This window comes from Biomphalaria glabrata, chromosome 1, assembly GCF_947242115.1.
Source record: "Biomphalaria glabrata chromosome 1, xgBioGlab47.1, whole genome shotgun sequence".
Taxonomy (NCBI): Eukaryota; Metazoa; Mollusca; class Gastropoda; family Planorbidae; genus Biomphalaria; species Biomphalaria glabrata.
In genome coordinates this window covers 18,511,712-18,533,623 of record NC_074711.1, presented here as the reverse complement: position 1 = coordinate 18,533,623, position 21,912 = coordinate 18,511,712, and the positions used below count along the sequence as shown (strand labels likewise).

At 34.5% G+C, this 21,912-nt stretch overlaps 2 protein-coding genes across 2 annotated transcripts; both read left to right on the top strand.

The window, feature by feature from the left end:
• Positions 1–853: 853 nt before the first annotated feature.
• Positions 854–7,700, top strand: LOC106058139 (uncharacterized). Its single transcript, XM_056026104.1, has 6 exons — positions 854–1,099; positions 3,034–3,124; positions 3,363–3,463; positions 5,078–5,159; positions 6,079–6,386; positions 7,486–7,700. The coding sequence occupies exons 1-6, from the start codon at positions 948–950 to the stop codon at positions 7,544–7,546; spliced, it is 795 nt and encodes a 264-aa protein (XP_055882079.1). The 5' UTR covers positions 854–947; the 3' UTR covers positions 7,547–7,700.
• Positions 7,701–9,915: 2,215 nt separating this feature from the next.
• Positions 9,916–20,586, top strand: LOC106058118 (uncharacterized). Its single transcript, XM_056026085.1, has 7 exons — positions 9,916–10,177; positions 14,809–14,899; positions 15,390–15,493; positions 16,477–16,555; positions 18,685–18,742; positions 18,773–19,031; positions 19,608–20,586. The coding sequence occupies exons 1-7, from the start codon at positions 10,038–10,040 to the stop codon at positions 19,657–19,659; spliced, it is 783 nt and encodes a 260-aa protein (XP_055882060.1). The 5' UTR covers positions 9,916–10,037; the 3' UTR covers positions 19,660–20,586.
• The last annotated feature ends 1,326 nt before the right edge of the window (positions 20,587–21,912 follow it).

The following is a 21,912-nucleotide window of genomic DNA, read 5'->3' as shown; positions in this document are numbered from 1 at the left end:
ATGAAATCATACATTTTGTAATATCTGTGCTATAATATAAATGGAATTTACTTTAGACAAATCAGTACTCATACAAATGAAACCAGTATTTACAATCTCCATCCCTAAGAAAATGTTTCTTAAAGGTTTTAAAGAGATTTCTCTGGTCTTGTTTGTATTGTGTACTTCTAATTTTAACATTAAATTTTTGTATATGATGACTAAATCTTTTAACTCTTTGGTCGCCATTACAAAATTGTAGAGAACATCATCTTATGAATTGAAAAGTATTCTAAGGTTCAAGGAGATTTGCTGAGAAGTATAAAATCAATTGAATTTGAGTATATCCAGGTATATATTAGTCTCCAATAGGTCAAAATAAATCTAAGTTATTTTCACGATAAAATAATTTTAATAATTAGTTCATGGCACAACTTAATTTTCCTTGACACCCAAATATCTTTCTTTTATGCTGTCAGTCAATTGTATAACTGGTGATAATGCCAATGATATGTTTTAAACTAATTTCGACCTCCTTAATCTGATTTGAAATCATTCATCCCCTGAAAGACATCATTGATACTAATAAAATGTGCACATAATAAAGCATTCAAAATATGCATTACCGGAATAGCCAAAATGTTTATTTATAAAGTTTATATATGAGAATCGAATATAAGAAAAAAAAAACAACAACATATTTTAAATATAACATATAAAAATCGAAAACAAAATGACTGTAAGATTAAAGATCTAATTAATGAACTCTTTGTTTTCTTTAAAAAACAAAAACAAAAAAAAAAACGGTACGATACAACGCTACACACCTACACACATTGACCTGAACAGTTTGTGTTGATAAATAAATCAATTGAGTTTAATCAGAAGGACGCGTGATCAACAACACACCTGCTCTCTAACCAACACCGCCTTTCCTTTTTTTTGTTTGGTTGGAGACACCTGAGAAGATGAAGACTGCTGTGGTATGTCTGCATGCTGTTCTTGTACTCATTCTGCCTGGTACTGTTCTCTGCGGTCTATTGTGTACGCAGCAGCACTTATGTCAATGTGCCCTGCCTAATAATACCTATATAGACCTGACCCCACTAGCTAACGTCACGTAAGTAGATAATTATTGTTGTGTTGTAAAGGATTTCCCAATATTTGAGTTCTCAATAACTTTCAATGTAAACAGTTGGCTACTATCTTCATCATGGCTGGCAGCAATTATTCGTATCTTCAAATATCTTAAGTAGTACCCGATTATATCCCTCGCAAATATAGTATCGTATTGTCTTCTTTACTAATATCTTAACAAATACCAGGCTACATTGCCGCTACAGGAATATATTAAGGGGATGGACGTTTTGTTGGATTTTCGTCTGCATATCCTAATGACTATATCCAACAACAGTGTTTGGTATTGAGTTTGTAGCGTCAGCATAGAAGTTTACGTTAGGCCCTACCCCTCATAGGCCCTCCCCATCGTCTTGTCTTACGCGTCTGTATATATAGATCATCATAGAAATGGGATGAATGCCTGGGCATTAGTTATGGTCGGAACTAAGTCGCCCATGCCACAGCCCCCCCCCCTACCTTTTCACGCGGCTGATGTTTACAAGGGATTTGCGGCGTCGCAAAATCTCTAAGGGTCGCCGGCTCCTGATTTTTCCCCAGGGTTGGCTCCCGAACGTAGATAATTAAAAGTAATTGTGTGATTAATCATCAAGTTGGTGAATATATTGTTCATTGGTTAATTTTGTTCCATCTATCTCTCATCTCATCTGTTCCTTGACTTAGTTGTATGTGTGCTGGGACAGTTCGCAAAACCAAATCCCTCCCCCACTTTTCCCGATTAGCAGCTGTTATTAGCTGGATGTTCCATAGGACATACAAATGTTAGATTGCAGCATCGTCTTGGATACAAAGTTTTAAAAGAGGTTATTAGTAATGTTATTTTTTTTAAACATGAATACCATCTTGGCTTGTCTTTAAATATAGATAGTACTACACAAACTGAACTTCACTAACTAATTTGACCCATACAACATTGATTCTATTTATACATGGAAACAAAAAATGTCTCTTTCATTCAATGATTCAAGGAAATAAGCTAAAACTAAATTCACATTTTTCACGAAGTCATGAACTCAACTTACAGTAAAATAAGAAGCAGGGGAAGTAATTACAATAAAATTGCAATACAAACGAGAATTTATTTTAAATTTGAATGTTTAAAAAGTTTTACAATTCCACTTTTAAGTTTGAAAAATTCATGTGTGGAACCTGAAACCTATCTGAGGGGGACACGGATATCAACAGTAGCTCTAACGATTTTTTCTAGAGATTTGAAAGTTTATGAATATCTTTGCAAAAAAATTACTTGCTACTCGGCTACACGGAAACCGTTATAGATGTCACAACGACCAACCGCCTTTACTTTCCCCAAGTAATGTCAGGTACTCATTAGAGCTGGGTGGACTCAGAGGTGCCCAAAGATCCCGTAGTTAAAAATCCCAGTCTTCACCAGGATTCGAACCCGGGACCTAGGTTCGGAATCTAGTGCGCCTCCTCTTTTTCCTGGTACTGTTCCCTTAAGGAAGGTCTTTGCGAGCCCCGATGACCTTGTAATATGCCCATAGAATTTTAGTTTGAGTTTTTTTACATCAGTTAGCAGGTCATCGTGGAGTCCAATCGCTGTACTAAACCTGTCTCTAATCTCTTCGTTCGGTCTTCGTATGTGATACTTGTGATCATTCGGTTATTGTAAACTTTGTAAAAAGTATTTTTTAATATGTTACTTTATTACAATAGAACACAAATTAGTTGAAATGTTTCAGTTGTAATTGCTATCGAGCTACATACGAAAATATGAGTATAAATATAGTTATAAGGAAGAAATAAAAGAAATGTTAATGTAAAGTTTTAGTTTGAACCTTGAGATTAAGAAACAAACTCGCTTGATGCGCTAAAAGACTCCACAGAATTAAATAGTCATTGTTTTATACATGGGATACTACCGAATATGCTTTATGTGTTGTTCAATATTCTTAGATTTGACCAGCTATTCCCTACTGGGGATTATAAATATGCAATTAATCTGTGCCAGCCATTCAACAAGGCAGAAGATTGTACTAATGTATATGTAAGTATATTAACTTAATGTATCTTTTAAAATCTAGGCCTGTATGCTGGATAGATGAGGTTTGGTTCGTATTGCATTTTATTTATTGGGAGTTCTTTCAGTTTTTGTGTTGGTGAAGAGTCTAAGTGCTGATTGGTAGCTAAAAGAAGTTTGTACCTTCGCTCACTTTAGAATGAAAATAAGTTTTCAAATAAATATTTTCAATGTTTTAAATGTTTTCAAATATATGATTTGATAGGCTTGTCAGTACAACAACGAAACAGGGAAATTCAATGCACTAGGAAACAATGAGCCAACCTTTATTGACATCAATACACTCATGCTAGAGAACAACACCAGGTAATGCTATATGTTACGTTTTCTTTAGGCTCTTGTCCAGAATAAAAGACAAACATTAGGCCTACACAAGTTTCACACATGTCAAGGTCAGAGAAACAAAACTCACTCGGAATAAAACAACCGCTTTAGTATTCTTGACGTTAAAGTTAGCTCATTGACCAGGTAAATACTTGACAAAAGTATCTCAATATTACTTTTAGAGGAGTTAACAAAGTGAACGTCTCATTCCCAATATTGCATATCACACCAAAGTTGGTGATATAGATGTATTCTTTAGTTGTTGTTTTTTTTACAATACCTCTATTCAAGTCACTTCTTCTTATATATTACAGTTGATGCATATCGTTGAGAAAAGTATTACTAGTTCGTGGATCACACGAGGAAAACTCTACTTTGACCGTTATAAATTTTCAAAGTGAAAGATGTAAATTTGGCTGGAGACTATATCTAGGTCTAGAGCCAACATGGCGTAATCAGCCGTATCACCGTAATTTTGAGATAACAGTAAATTTAAAGTTGCTTCAATTTTATTGATATTTATAACCGTTGCTTATATAGATTAGCCTACATCTAGATCTAGAAGTAGATGTAGACTAGATCTTAAGAGTTCTCTATCAGAACTTTAGGTCTAGTGTTAGATCTAAATGTCCATTTAATGAATACAAATGGAGATCGTCTTGTCTCACTATCCGTTGTTTACCTAGCAGTCTCTATCAATATCCTTTTTTCTACAAGCTCTAGCCATATCTCCTCTATGTACCCGCATTCTGTAACGTCATTCTGTCTGACTACGTCACTACTTTTACCGTCGATAAAAAACAATGCACAATATATTTATTTACAATGCTAAACAATGTAAAAACGTAAGTTTAATAAATTTAACGAGAGCAAAATAGACTAGATTTAAATGTTTTATGAAGCTGAAGTACAACTGAGCAATACCTTTGGTTGTGTTTGCCAAACTTACATTGCTTCAATTCTTGACTATTTTTCTGTGAACATTATTGACTACCTGATATTGTTTTATGGTAGTTATCACAGTTAGGGTTACTTTATGTTGATGGAAATGCTCGTTCGTCGATGGTGCTAATAGATTGTAGGCCTTTTCATGACTGTGACGTGCCGGGGATTCTGTAGATATATCTCTCTAGATCTAAATACTATCTTAGAGATTCAATTAACAAAGATCCTTTTTATTTAAATACAGAACTTTAATTAATAAAACTGTATTAGATGAATATCTTCTTTCAAAGCTCAATAATGAAATATATTCAGATTAATACTAGATCAAATAAAATACAAGATTTGTCAATGCGACTCACAACTCAAAACTCAAATACGTCTTATCTCTATAAAATTTCCTCCACAACTAAATTTAAATCCCACTTTCTTCCAAATCATCTTATCCCCACCCCAGACGCTTGTTTAGCCAATCCAAATACTCCGCGCCAGATGTGAAGCTGTCACAGGATGTGATGAAGTCCTGTGCATTTCTTTGTTTTTACATACTCGTAGTTTGCCTATTTATTTTGTAGCATTCCTTTAAATTGGTTTTCAATTTACGACATATTTTGAAAAGTGTTTCTTGTTCTTTTATATTTTTTTTTTTAAAAGTAAGGTCTACATAGAGCTCTCGTGTTCTGGTGAAGATTACACTTTGGACTTTGGGAGCCAATTTTCGGAGAGATCACCTTTTGTACGTATTGACATATTGTTCCTCACAAAATATAGTTTTATAGTTTGACATGTTTCGGACGTTGCTTCAGAGTTAAAGGTTAATACGTCCCAAATCTCCCACAGGGTGGTGGGGGATGAGAGCGGGCAATGTTTGAACACGGGGCCATCCAGACAACAGTCCAAAGCGCATTCCACACGACCAGCCATTAGCTTCATTTAGTATGTCTAAAAATTACGTATTACGCAGCTTGGGCCCTTGTTTGGTTCATGTTGTTTAAATCTGGGCAATTAGACATCTGAGTTGTCCACTAATATACGGTGTTAAGTTGTTTTCTTGCTTCAAACTTTCGATCAGACCATAAAAAGGATAGATAATAATTAGTTGTCAATATTCAAACTGGTGAACATCATGAGTCATTGGTTAATTCATTGTTTTCCCACAACCTGTGTTTATGTGTGTGTGTGTGTGTGTGTGTGAGAGAGAGAGAGAGAGAGAGAGAGAGAGAGAGAGAGAGAGAGAGAGAGAGAGAGAATGGATTTGTAGGGCGCAGCACAATTTCCAGTGGCGTAGCAAGTCAGGGTTTCATAATATGACGGTGCATCTCTTATTCTCAAGAAACTCGAAGGCAGAGTAGGGAATAAAATGGAGTGATCCTGTAGGAACCACTAAATTTACACTAAATTCAGTTACTTGTTACAAGTAAAGTGTCATGACACTCCATTAAGTAAGAACTACTTACAAGTATAGTAACATGACAATGCGTTTACATCTAGAAGTACAAAGGGTCTGGATGACTGGTTCTATCTTTCAATTTACCATTACAAGTAGACATTTCAATAGCAATACCTTCAGCTTGTCCTCATTCTGTTTTACCTGAAGATACTACAGGCTTGCTCTGACCATTTCTTCATTATGTTCATTATTTCCCATGTTTCAGAATTTCACTTTAAAAAGCAAGTATGCTTGCCCGCTGAACGGATCGTTACCAACAACAGCACCAAACACAACATCCTCCTTCGTGACCACACATGGTATCAATGTTACAACCACTGGTTCAACACTATCAACCGTCGTAACAACCAGCGTGAAAACGTCAGCATCAAGCGCTACAACCACCAAGGGAACTTCAACGCAGAAGCCGCCAACCACGTCTAGCCGTAACCCAACCACGTCTAGCCGTAACCCAACTTCGACGACGATAAAAGTGTCATCGACGACTCACAAAGGAGCGGCTCCAGTTTTAAGGTATTGAGGTTTTAGGACCATGAGTATGTACCATGTGAGGTGACGGCTGTAGACTATTGTGCTATATACTTAAAATAGTATTGTATTTGTTAGATATTTTGAAGGAGACCAATAAGAGAGATAATCAGGGCGGACCAGAGGCAGATCATTTCTATCCCAGCCAAGTCAAGTCTGGAACATTAGTGTAGTTTATTGTAGCCTACTTTAGGGCTTCGGTTGGTCGTTGTGCTGGCTACATGATACCCTCGATAACCCTGGGCCACCTTTACATCATCTGCCCCATAGATCACAATATATGTAAGGGAACTTTACTTTACTTTAGGGCTTAACTATTTAAAATGTCAGCACAAAAAATAGATTCACAAACCTTATTATTAAATGTCTATTTTTAATTGAGAAACAGAACGGAGAATATTGTAGGAGTTTGAAAGAGGACGTGTGAATGCATCAAGTGACGACACAACACATTTCACCTTTTTCTGCTGCTACTATGACAGGCTTTAAGAGTGGCCATAGAAGGTCACCCATATGGCTGTCACAGCAACCTCACAGCCACATTGATTTCGATAAGCTTGACACCTCAGCTCCATTCGTGTGTGAACGTATCATATCAATGATACACAATGGGTTCTTCTGTAATTCGGTGTGATTATTTAAAAACATTATTCTCTCTTTTTTACCTAATATATACCTTGATTTTAGTCGCAAATATTTAAATATAATTTGTGTGAAAGATATTTGTGTATATTGGGAAAAAGAAAGGCTCAAAATAACTATAACACTCTCTCACTTCATAAGCGTTATTTAAAGTTATGAACTCTTATTCAATATTAAAATGTGTCTATTACACTTTTGCATCTGTTATATCATTCGTTTATATATGACATAATTAAAAGGCAACTCCCCTACATTTAATATTATAGAAGTGTGTCTGATGGTTGATAACTCACTTTATACTTTATACACAAATCGAAGGCTTTGTACTACCAATAGATATTTAAAAAAAACCGGCTTAAATAGTGACCAAACCATATATTAGAAATATTTATTCTGAATCAATGTTTTTAAAAAATAATGTTTAGTTGTTTTTTTTTAACAGCTCGATGACAACTCCTATCATGGCAGTGGCAGTGCTAATAGCAGTATTTATTTCAAAATGACCTTGACCGAGCTATATTATGTAACATATCCAGCCAATGGAGCACTAGTTTCGAATTTCACAGAATATTTTGGGTCATTGAATTACAAAAGTTGGCAAATACCTTTTGTCCATGTTTACTACGAAATAAAATATGTACGAAATACTTTAAACAATTTTCTTTATTCTCGCGGTGTTGGTTCAGTAAAAAAATAAATATGTTCTCAAATATTATTTTGTCACTCAAAGATTCGCTCTTCTAAATTTGTTTAAATACATATATTTAATACTTCTATCACTATAGTGTAAAAAAAAAATAGACCAATCAAAATTTATCAAACACGTTCACAATGTAGGCCTACATATGATTAGATGCATTTTGCCAGGACAGAAATTAAAACTAGGCTAAGCTTGAATCACACTGCTGTAATTTAAATATACTTCCAAAAATCAATTGACCTACAATTAATAACACATAATGTATAGAGATGGACAAACTTGTTTAGTGTGACAAAACCAAATGTTTAAATTACAAACTTTTGAAATAAAAACAATCATATAGCTTTTTTTTGCGTCATCAGCCATGTCTATTTGGATGGTGTTGTGATGAGGACTGTATAATTTCAGCGTTCCTTAAAATAGAAGGCGCATTGTTGTTGTTTTTTTTATGCTGTATGTCAGTATGTCACGTTTAGATTTCTAAAACTTAAAGGTTATAGAATACCAGATTTCATAATCGCCTTCTGTATGTTCTAAATAGTTCCAAACTTTTGATTTTAATCAAAGGACATTTCTAAAAGCAAATAATGCAAAAAGTTGTTTTTTAAAATATGAATATTTATAATTAAAAAAAAGATAGTAGGTCTACAGAGACTATGACTAGTAGAGAACTATTATTTTAACCACAAATCATATTTAATTATTGACTAGAAATGATGTAGGTCTTATGCTTAACCAATAACAATGAAAAGTTAAGATATATTTTTTAAATTACTTATTATGCAAACAGAAAATACGCTTGTGCCTTAAGCCATAGGTCAGATCTCGTTAAATGTTCTGTGTCCATGACTATCTCTCAGACTTCTGATGTCACTATTTGACCTAAATGAGCTGAACGTGCTGTACCATCAGAACTACTTCCCTGCATCTCTAACATTTTGATATGCTCTCCGGCGTCACCCTTTGTATTTTTTTTTTAAACCCGCCCCGCTGTATTACTTGTTTATTAAGATACACTATCACTGTACTAAAAACCGCTTTCATTAAGAGGGACCATGACCTATAACTCAAGGAAAAAAACCTTAAATAATCCAGGCAGATAAGGCCCACAATGGATTTAGGCACTCAGTACGTTATAGAGCAATCAAAAAGCAGGGGCTATAGCTGATTGAACTGGCTAATGTTTTTAGTGAAGATTTGCTTTGGGATACTAACTTTGATAGTGGACCAATGTGTGATGTGATAACTAGTCAGTTTATCAGATATATCTTATCGTTGAGACGGGGAGTGTACGATAGGATAGCATTGGGCAAAGCAATCTTTAGCATACTTACAGTTTATTTTAAGAGGATTTGGATAAACAACACAAATTAGAAAGTAATTCATTATTTTGTTAGCAAATCAATAGTACAGGCTATTCAGAAATATTTATATTTATTGAAAACGTGCTTTATTAGCGAAGAAAAAAAAAGTCCACCTATTGTGTTCACAACTCAATCGAATTTCAAACTGTCACTTCGAAAAAATTGCAACATTGCTTTTCTTATTAAATACAGACGTTACTTAAAAAAAGAAGACGATTACGTCCTTCACGTCATGCATGTTAACCAATGACTTAAATTTTGTAAGTCACTGGTTTTCCTGGCTGGCTCAGGCAACCCATTCCATGCTCTAATAGCACTAGGGAAGAAAGCATTTGTACACATTTATCCTACTTATGAAACGAGGAATGTGCCTTTATCTTTGTGTGGTTCGAAGTATTTTATTAGATTTTGTTTTTGTATTTGAAGATTATTGTTCAGTGTTTTAAGTTTAATTGCTACTTTACTTTTAAGTCTTCTATACTGGAGGCTTTCTAAATTTAGTGATTTTACTAAAGGTGTTACTCTAGACAAATGTGAATATTCGTTTGTTATGAATCTCACTACTCTATCCTCGATGTCCTTTGTTAAAATTCTGTTGTTTCTTTCTAAACTAAAAGGCATTCACTAAGTTTAATTTTTGTTTCTTTCCAAGATACGCTAGTCAGTATACAGATTATCCCTGAGAATGTCTCCCCATTCCCGCCCACCCCCGCCCTTGCCACAGAGACCCCGGCCATGTGTATGTAGGCTAGCTAGACGAACCACATGATTGAAAGATAAACAGATTTAAAAGGGTCGACTGATAAGTGTGTGTAAGACCACAGTGAGCTGTGTGGTCACTTACCTGAGTGATTGACAAGAGAAAGGACTAGTCATTATAGAAGAATAAAATCTTATACCTGTCACTAGAAAAGAATAGAACATATCAAGATGGTCAATTTACTCATGATGCTATTAGCTCTCGGTATCACTTCTGGAGCACCAATGGCTCCTTGTGTCAGTCAAGATGGATGTTATTGTCAACAGACCCAGAATGAGTACATAGATCTTCAGCCCATTGGAAATGTTACGTAAGTGTACACACCTGTTTATTTACACTGAAAGCCAAAGTCCATGGAGTAGAACATAGATAATAAAACTATATTTGATACTAATATTGGAAATAAGGATCTCCTCCTGACCATTGGTAGAATCAATGAAACATAAGGTCTAATTTATTATCGAAATTTATAAACTACCATGACTTTATTTACATTTCAAATTATTGTTAGGCTTGTGCATTCAATTTAGAAGATTATTATTAGTGAATACATGTACTAATAAACATTTTAAGAATGATGAAATAAAAAACAACCTTTAATCAATAAAAACATTTCATAAATTATAAGAAATTTAAATGTAAATTAGTAGACAATGAAAGAAAGTCATATGGAAGTACGAATGATCAAAAAGTAAATAAAAGACTTGTAATGTATATACAAATTCTTTAGTTACGTAGAGAGGACACCCTGAATAATAATGTTATTTAGAGATATAAGATATAACATAAAATGGGTGTACACCGGGTCTCGGCCATCCAGGATAGCCAACAAATGTATAATAATTAGAATGCTAAAATTATAGGAGAGGACACACGAAGTCATAAAGTAACTCCCTGAATTAAAGCAGCATAATCGAGGTTAGAAAATTGTCTAACCCTGCAATACACATAAAACACATTAGTAAAGAACAATGTTACAAAGACAGTTTGTGTGGAAACACAAACTCAAAATCTGCCCGAAGTTTTCCACCCAGGCAGGTAAAAAGGCAGGTTTCAATATTTTCAGAAACAACATCAGAATGAAATTCGATCAAAGACAAATGACAGAGAAGAATGGAGAAAGAAGGTTTATAGATCTTGTTTGGTGCACCAGTGGTCTAGCAGACCAAAGGATAGGTGAAAGTAAATGTGAAGTTGGATATGAACCTGGCATAACTGATGTCTTATAATGAATATCTAATTGATCTAATTGTTTTGTAAAGGGTCAATCTCTTATATAAATCCTCTAGAAAAAAATATTTCCGTAAAAAATTATATATTTCCATTAGTTAAGTGTTCTACAACCTTATGAAGCTACTGCAGTTCATGCGATAATATGAACAATTACTTTTTAATTGTTATTTTAAATTATATCCAAATTATATGCATATTAAATAGATTTTTTGTCTTTAAAAAAAAGTAAGCAATTTTTTTTTAATGTAGCAGTTACTGTGACAGAACTTATTTAATTAAGCCATGTAAATATAAAAAAGAAAATTTTTTGACAAAAATCTAAAATCATTTGGATAAATGTGTTAGTAATATTGTAAATAACCATCTCCCCTACTGGCTGCCTGGTCGGATGGCTGTCTGGTCGTTCGGATTTATCGACGGTCGAGGGTTCAAACCCTGCCCGCTCCGATCCTCGTCGTCCTGCGGGAGGTTTGTACTAGGAAGTAGACTATCTTCAACTCTGAAGGAGCATCCGAGATATCTAGCACAAACTAAAAATCCTCCTGTGTTTGTTACTATTAATAGTGAATAGTTGTAAAAGTGGTGAATTTTTATGGAAAAAAAACTGCTTGCATAAGTGATTTTAAAAATCAAATTTTTCGCTTTCAGAAAAGAAAAAAGTAGCTTTTGCATCAGACCTTTAAATGGTCTAAAATATTCTGATGTCGGATTTTTACTACCTTTTTAAATTTACAAGAACTAAACGGGACGGACGGACAGACATTCCTTCCAGGGGCCGCTAAATATTTACAAAAAATCAATAAAATATAACAATTTAAAAAATGCTAGGAAGGAAACAAATTTTCACGACAAGTTTATAGACTAGAACAGGATTGAAAGATAAAGGTGAAAAATAGGACAGAGATGGGAATGAAATGCTGGAGGGACTAACATGTATTAGAAGGAATCCCATTCAATGCTTCATGGGATGGAGATCTGTAATAACAACTACCAGATTTATTACCTTTTTGGTCTATGTTCTTCATGAAATGTAAAGAAGTTACTGGTGGTAGTCAACTGTGAATTATCAATTAATGAAAACATATAGTGGAATTATAGCTTGGAACAATAACTTCCTTTTAATATAATCATTTTTGTTGTTCTTTGATCAATAAGTTAATCATTCTATCTAGATAAGCTGACTTTCATTCAATATCTGAAGCTCTCTTCTAGATTTATTTGTGATTATTATTCTTGTTGGCTCCTGGCTAACTTTTGAAATGTCAAGTCTAGTTGCCAAGGCCATGTCTAAGTTTCTTATCATGTTCCTCGACACTTGGTCTTACGTACTCTAAGCTTGGTCAAAGAAACATTATTTCATTTATTGGTACAGTAAGTTTAAACAAAAAACAACAACAAACTGATGTTTATTCTCATTTGATTTATTTCTTGTACTGCTTACTGCAAGGAGTCTTTCCAATGGGCTTTACACAATCAATTTCATCTATTAACAATCCAGCTAGTGATTTTACAAAGGCATGTGGACTTGAACGTTTACGTAAGACGGTATTCAAAATGTTAATGTAGATCCAGTTAATCATCCATCTCTTAACTAAATACAAAGAAACATTTGAGTCGAGTGCGGGAATTCCCGCTGAAAACGTGGTCAAAAACAAAAAGACGTAAGCCAAATTTAATTTTATGCTAATTCTATTTTGAAACATTATAACTTTCAAACATATTAGCTAGTATCACCCCTAACCCAATTTAAACATTAATTATCAAATATATAGGAAAATTGTTAGAGCCGTTTAATTTTCGAAATACTCATCCACCAAGTGTTCACCTAGTGTCTACCCATGAAAAATTTGCAAGCTAATAGGAGGAATGGTATTAATAAAACTGAACATAATGATACTGTATGATGTACTAAATGATGCACAGAAAATCCACTTCTGGAATCTACACTTCAGGAGCAGATCCCGTGACCAGCACAATTACCTAGTCTTTACTTTCCGCAAGTAAGGTACATCATTGATGGAAAACTGTTTACGTCCCCGGTGTACTTGGCCTTAGGCCTCGCATCTAACTCCAAGCGTCTTGGGTTTCGAGCCACAAGTAATATGGATGTGAAATACAGACATCTGGTTGGATCCCTCCTAGCCAGAGCGATTGTTAAGACAGAACGGCAGAAGGGAGCTTTCGTTGGCCTAGACTGGACTGAGTTTCAACTTCAAGTCTGTGGCTCTTTCGTCAATAACAACTTTGGTGCATCCGAAACCCGAGGGAAAAAACATGTTTCAGGATCTAGTCTTCGTTTAGCATTTGGGATTTTCACACTAACAGATAATCACTGTTATCTGTTCTGTGTTTTCGATTTTTTAGATCCCGTTTAAGTTTTTTAAACAATACCATCCAGTAAGAGGGATAGACGAAGAGGTAGCCGAATGGAAGAAATGTGCTGGCAATAGAATAGAAACGAAAGAAAAACTAAGAAAACGATAAGTAAAATAAATAACTAAATAAACAGTGTCAAGGCCGTTATACTGAAAGAGCTTTGTTGCCAACTAAATAATAAGATAAAGTAAAATTTTAAAAAATACTTTAAAAAATACAAAGCTTATAAAAGGGAAAGAATCACACAATCACTGCCATATCTCTGCAAGATTTATCTCCCTTGTTGTATATTAAACAAAATTAATTTAATTACCACTAAAATTTGATTAACTGGTTAATTATTTGATTGATTGATTTATGCATTATCTTCGACAATAAATAATTGTGCAAAGTTTCAACTTGATCCGAGAATGGGAAGTGGGAAAAATAAAATGTACAAGATTTCTACAAGATTTGATACAAGCTTTGTAATTACTTTGGGCTACCACCGACTGAGCTTAGAAATTATGATTCTATAGCTGAAAATTGTTAAAAATATATATATATATATATTGTTTTAAAAATATTTCGCTTATCAATACCTCCGAATTCGGTCCGCCTGATTTGCTTTCATGTATGAAAAACTTCAATAAAAGTACAATTGAAGATAAAGGTTATACATTCCAATACAATAACAAGACTTATAGCAGTACATTTCAACTGAACTGATAAACTTAAAGTGACAGATTAAAATGACTTTCTTTTCGAACGAAAGTATAATGAACATATGAGGGTCTTTTTTTACATGCATGGGCTAAACAATCGATATATGTTAAGATATGTTTTGGTGCGTGCATGTTTTGTTTAAGTTTAGGAAATAAGGTCATCATGGAAATAGACGTAATTGTTGGATTTTCCCTATTACATTTTAGCATCCCAGTAGTCGACTCTATATCATTGGAGAGAGGTGGCGTTGAAGTCTCTATTGCTAGAAACAGAGTGGTAAAATGTCTGCCCACAATTGAGACCTCGAGTTGCTGTTCCTAATCATTTCTATGACATTAGATTATTTACATACACAAACATATCTACATAAACAGACATATCTACATATTTATTTTATTTATTTTTTAAAAAACTAAAAAACAAATCTGAGAGATTAATTGTTTTCTTGATTATTGTAATCAATTTTGATTACCCTAATTAAAAGAAGTTGAGTTAGGGGTGATACATATTGGTGATTTGAGCGTTTCAATGGTTGAAAGATTCCAAAACAACCAAAATGTCATTCATTTAGAAACGTTGTCATATTTATTTATATCTGTTTTTTTTTTTTTTTTTTTTTTTGCAAAGGTTTAAGCTGAATGATGCCTCAGGAAAATTCAATTATGAATTTGAATTGTGTCAGACCTTCAACTTGCCTGCTAATTGTTCCTCTGTTTACGTAAGTCTTAGTCAGGAAATATTTAAAACACACACACACACAAAGCGATGGCTTATTAAGATATAGATCCTCAATTGAAAAGCTTGTCAATTTGGAGTAACTTGAATTTTACAGTATTAACATACAATTCTAAAGTTAATGTAGTGCATAGGTTGACTAGAAAATGTTGAGGGAATGACGACAAGATGAAAACAACATTGACGAAGGAAGGCTATGTTGCAGAAACTCTAAGCTGCCCCTGTGGGTCAGTTATACTACCAATCAATCCTTCATTTGATTCACAACATGGACCTTGACCAGTAAGAAAATATTCTCACTAACAAAGTTTATGGGAGGAAATGGAGTGTTTTCAAAATTTAATCTGACGGACAAACGCACGGACACATTTTTTTTGACAGACAAACTGATTTAAAAAAACAACAGAAATATTATTGATTTTGCACTAGATGATAATAGATGATAACAATAATGAAAGTGTTTTTTTCTCCAGGGGTGTCAGTTTAATTCTCTTATAAGCCAGTATAATGACATCGCAAGTTCCCCTCCAGAGTTTGTGGACATCTACACGATCAGATATAACACTTCATCTAACATGTACGAGAAATAGAAATGTTTTCTAGTGTTTATTACATAGATTTTTTTCATAGATTAATATTTATGTTGGTTAGTTGTTTTTTTTTTACTATATCTCTATTCAAATCGTCCCTTCGTGTAAAAAACTTCTGGGTGGATGGGAAAAACCTGGACACAGATCTCGAAAACTACTCTAACGATTTTCAAAGAAATTTGACAGCTGGGAAAGGAATTACTTGCTCGTTGGCTACATCGAGAAAATCCTATTTTTACGGTTATAATTTTTTAAGCATAAAAAAAAAATGTTGCTTGAGAACTAGAAAATATTGAACTTAACCGGACTATACGTCTTCTGGTATTTCAACATTCATTCCAGAGTTTAATAAATAAATGTTCAGGATTTTTTTGAACATGTCTTCTAAATCTATAACAAAAGGATTATCATTGGAATAGATAATAGATCTATACATTCACTTAACCAGCACTCATTTTATCGGTGTGGGGGGGGGGGGTACAAGATGTTTACTTAAAAAAAATCTATTTTCATTAGATTGTAATTGAAAATTTGGGAATTTGGCACATCGGCACAATTAAGGTCATGTCGTGCTCATGATCCCCGAAGGGTTACTTCCCCTTTATGGCTCAAGAGTTAAATGTTATACCGTTCTATTGTTTGAATAAAGGAGGTATTGTCTTTTTTTAAACACTTTACCTAATTACTTCTTGTTATCTGTAGAGTATGTATTGTCTTTTTTTTTAAAGGGCATGTATAAATGTATTTCTTGTTATCTGCAGAGTTTGTCTTGAAGAGGTGTGGCGTTTAGATTTAGTAGAGATAAAGGAGAATATTTGCTGAAATCTGAATTTAATTTGATGAAAACAATCAATTTTATTACAACTTAGACCTTTATTATCTCAAATGTTAAATTATAAATCAGCGGGGAACCTCCTGAAACAAATATTCTGGATTTATATTCAAAACATTTTTTCTTTCTATTTTTCAGCACCTCGTTTGTTCAGCTGTATTGCACTAATGGGACTGATTCGTTTGTACTTGTTAACATTACTGACCCTTCACATCTAGTAAGAAGATACTTATAAATGTATACTTGATATTTTGTTTATTAAGACAAGAACTTAAGCGTAACGTAAACATTGTGTTTGCGGTGCCATGGTCACGTGATCTTAAATATTCTGATTTAAGAGCTAGAACAAGGGTGTCCATGCGCCATTTTTTTCCACTTATAATTCAAATGCGTCGTACAAACTTATACCCCCCCCCCCTTTTTTTTTTTAAAATACATTTGAAATATGGTAATTTGGCCATCAGTGGAAGTTATATTCATTACCCTGTATAATTGTTTCTATCAAAACCATTTCCCTATACGATACTATGAGCAGATATAGCAGGTTGTAGAGGAAGATAGGTCGCACATACTACTTTATTTACTTTATGTGCCTGCTTGAATTAGCATTGATACCTAATTATAATGGATTTATTCCTAATCTACTACTAATTAAATATGAACACTGATAGCAGTTTTTAATTTTTGTATACTGACAAGTTAGCTAGCTATAATGAGACTCCAACAAATCTGTAATATTAATAGTTAAATTTGATGCTGAAAGCAACCGTCAGTTCTTCAGACTCTAATCGGAGAGTCGCGAAATAAGTTGGTCCTTGATCATTTCTAATGAATGCATTTGAATGTTGATCCGAACTGACTTAACAAATAGTCTTAATTTGTAAAAAATGTTCTCATGGTTATAATTGACAAACAATTTCAGATGCATTTGGGAGAGAGAGAAGTTTTTTTTTCAATATTGATTTCACTTATATATCATTCAGTTCCAACTGTATATTACAAGGCGACTTCAGTTTATTTCGTTCAATGTATGTCACTTGTGAAAGAAAACTTATAAATGTAAGCATTCAGTATCAAATAACTATCAAAGTCATCTTAAAATAATGTGTTGTGATTGCTCTCTAAGATATTATATATCATGGCATGATCTTCAACACATTCACTTTGTTCTTTAATATGTGGACATTGACCCAGTCAGCGACTCTTTGTTCATGCTTTGCTAACAATAACATAAATCATCGTTTTCTGGGGTTTTGGTCTATTCGTATTAAAAGAATGCGGTTCGATGTCGTAGTGGCTAATGAGTTACACCTCGTTATACTTTGTTTTCTGAAACATTATTGCATTATTTTTTACGTGCAAGCATTTTTTGTTTATTGTAATATCTCTGGGGTGTAGAGCGCCACTTGTAATCGTGCTAGGCGCTTTGAGCCAGTGTTGACGCATGCGCCATGACTTGGCCACCTGTGAGCTAGACTATGTGCCACTATCAATGTGTGTGTGTGTAAGTGTCTATTTTGTGGCAAGATGTGCAATACTTATACAAACTTTAGACACAAACTTTCCTGATGATGACTTTGCGCAAATCACTTTAAAAGACTTTTAACAACAACTTCATTTAGGATTTCTTCATGTTTTGGGGGGGGGGGGGAGGGGACATGAGTTGATTGCCTTTAGTAGTATAAGTACTATGACTCATTTCTAACATAAGATGAGAGCCTGAGCCTTGGTTATGGCTGTGGTAAAAAGCTGTTGACCACACGTTCCAGAATGTTAGAATTTTGAAAACATCTCTCTCTTAAAGACACATTCGTTTACACAAAACGTATGACACAGTAATGCTTATCGGACTTTTAAAATTATCACTTATTTATATGGGCTTGAATTGATGGTTATAAGTATATCTCTGGATTTATCAATACAACAATAAGAAAGAGGCTTTCAATACCAACCTGTATTTTCCTTTTCAGGACGCTGCTAAATAAAACAGTACCATCAACGTACCATATGTATATCGCCCTGTATTGAAACATAAACCTGTCTTGAATGAGATTAGGCCTCAGAAGTCTCGGGTTTGAATCCCGGTGAATACTGGATTTTTGAATTCGGGTTTCAACCCACTGTAATGGGTACCTGACATTAGTGGGGGAAGTAAAGGCCAAAGGTGGGGCATTGTGATGATCACATGACATCCTCATTAACCGTCGGCCATAGAAACAGATGACCACCTTTACATCACACAGGACTGAAAAGGTAGTTGGTAAGGTTCCAAAATCCCATCAGTTGGATTTTGATGATTTTGAGAATGACTTTGAAAAAAATATTTTGTTTTCTTTTCTCCTCAAGCAATTTCGACTAGAAACCAGGCATGCGTGTCCACAGATGTTGTCTACCACAGTGTCACCTACCACAGTGTCACCTACCACAGTGTCACCTACCACACTCAGTACTTCGACAACGTCCAATACAACCACAGCTCACGCCAACACGACGGCGTCCAGCACGACTGCTCACTCCAACACTACCACAGTGACCACAAGCCCTACCACGCATGTGACCAACTCAACGGCTTCCAGCAACACCACGGCATCCACGTCCCCGTTGACGACATCAACGACGACCACAGGCAAACCTTCGAGCAGCACAACCCATATCTCATCTACCACACACAGCGGGGCGATGACATCACATGGGTATGTATCGTTTCCTATTGTGTTCACTAGATGTAAGTAGGTCTGGGAGTAGAACTGTCGTTACATTACTGAACTAGTAAATCAAGAAATAGCGAAATGTTTGCTTGGTTGAACGAAGTCTCTTTAATTCAAATCATGGTTTGCTGTTATTTGGGTCATCTTTGTATCTATACAGGGTCTTGATGGCCAAGTGACAAGGCGCAAGGATAAGAGCTGAGAGTTTTTAAGTTTGCAATTCCCATATTTTAAACACCAGTATAACCAAGCCCTACTTTTACTCTTAAAAGCTAATAAGGGCTTACGTACCTGCCATAAACACATTTACAGCTGCCTTCTATTAGACAGACTGTAATACATTTGTCTTCCGGCTATTGGACAACGGCCTTGTCTGCATGAGTTGTGGAAATTTATGCAGGTCGCAACTGAGTTTTCAAAGCCGTGTGAAACAATGCTCTCATTCTTAATCTTCAGAATCAAAGGCATCGTTATTATACTTATGTGAGTAATGCAACATGAAATTATTTGAAAATATATTTTCCTTCAATAATCTAGTAACACTTTTTCTTTTTGAAACAGATCCTTTTGCTTCATTTTGATTCTTTTTGCCACCTGGTGCCTGTGTCAATGAACAGTGACCTAGAGACTCATTTGGACCAATACAAAACCACGTCTAAATGTGTATATATATATAAATACATTTCTCTCCATGTCTATACAAGATTTGGTTTCCAAAATTATACAAGCACGATATGACGAAAGTTGATTTTCTAATCCAACTTTTTGATGTGCAAGAGAGTTTTCAGATTCTGAAAAAAATGTTTAATGTGTTGTTTATAGTTTTTTTTGGTTCAGATATTTAATTTGTATCTTATTACACTACCTATATTCAAGTCAGAACTTCTTGGACGAACCAAGACGCCGATCTCATAAACGGCTCTAACTTTTTTCTAAAAATTATGCAGTTGATGTATATCGCTGAAAAAAGAATTACTAGCTCATTGGCCACAAGGGGAAAACTCTAGTTTGACCCTTATCATTTTCAAGTAAAAAAATGAAATAAATTTAAATTTGGTTATACATCTAGCTCTAGGTTTTTAACCAATATCGGTTTAGAAAGGACTTTTGCGTTCATGAAATGACTATTGCTTTTGTGAATTTTTTAATGCCAGGTCTCTCTGACTGAAGAGTTCAATAAATTGATCAGGAAATTTTGGCGCATCGTCTTCTAAGTTTAGATCTAAATACATTACATTGGCATATGATCAAGTGTACTACATCTGTACATTCACTTAAACAGGATTCTTTCTCGGGGAGACTTGGGGAGAGGGTCGGGGGAAAAAAGCTCCATTAATTATTAAATCTGACATTCATTAAATTTTAAGAGAAAAACAATCGCTCTATAAGTTGCATAAAGGAGGTATTGTCTTAAAAAAAAGTATTTTAAATGTCTTTCTTGTTTCTGTCTAAAATTGTGTCCGCATTATACATAAATCATTATCTCTGTAAACTAGTTTGTTATATTTGAATGTATCATACAATAAACGCATGTATTATATTTTCTCAGTAAAACCTATTCTTGTTTTTATTTCAAATAAAATCCCGTTATTTAGAAACATCTGAATTGAATCTGACGCAGACGACAGAATGATGACGTAATGATCTCTTGTCTCACATTTGAAAGCGCCACTGGTTCGATATGAGAAACTGGAGTTTAGGTAATGAGCTGATGCGTTGAGCCTGAATCTACTGAAACACAATGAACGGATGGAAAATGACTAGACTCCAGCAAGTGCTCCAAGCACTACATTGATGTGAAGATGTGAAGTAACAAAATGTATAGAATGACTCCAGCAAGTGCTCCAAGCACTACATTGATGTGAAGATGTGAAGTAACAAAATGTATAGAATGACTCCAGCAAGTGCTCCAAGCACTACATTGATGTGAAGATGTGAAGTAACAAAATGTATAGAATGACTCCAGCAAGTGCTCCAAGCACTACATTGATGTGAAGATGTGAAGTAACAAAATGTATAGAATGGCTCCAGCAAGTGCTCCAAGCACTACATTGATGTGAAGATGTGAAGTAACAAAATGTATAGAATGACTCCAGCAAGTGCTCCAAGCACTACATTGATGTGAAGATGTGAAGTAACAAAATGTATAGAATGGCTCCAGCAAGTGCTCCAAGCACTACATTGATGTGAAGATGTGAAGTAACGAAATGTATAGAATGGCTCCAGCAAGTGCTCCAAGCACTACATTGATGTGAAGATGTGAAATAACATAATGTATAGAAATAGCGACAGACGGAGGGAAAAGTTAAAAAAAAAATGAATTGAATATCTTCGCGAGTCGCGTATAACGCTACAAGCGTGCCCAATGCAGTCGGCGTGCAGCGCTTTGACCACCCCTTTCATTAACTCTTTCACTCCTAACTGACGATACCAACGTTGATTTGACCCCATTAAGTTAAATAAAATTTTGATTTTATAAAATTTAATTTGTTTTATTTAAAAAGAGCATGCATTCTTCTACAATTGTATATCTTAGATAACATTTCCTGATTGCATACAAATAGTTCAATCATAATAGGGTAGTGAAACAAACTAAATAATTCCATCGGAACGTGAACAATAATTACAGAGAGAAAGAGTTAACCCATGTTCACAGACACTGCGGTGTTTCACATGTAAGATAATAGAAACGTGTAGAATATAATTAAATAAGTGTTTGGGGGGGGGAGTGACTCGGAGGACTGGGATTAAAAACAAACAAACAAAAAGTAATTAACCAACTGGAATTAGAAGTAGGGTTAAAGTTCAGTCGGAACTAAGAAACACTTCACAAGATTATAATCACACAACGAACAGAGTATGACTA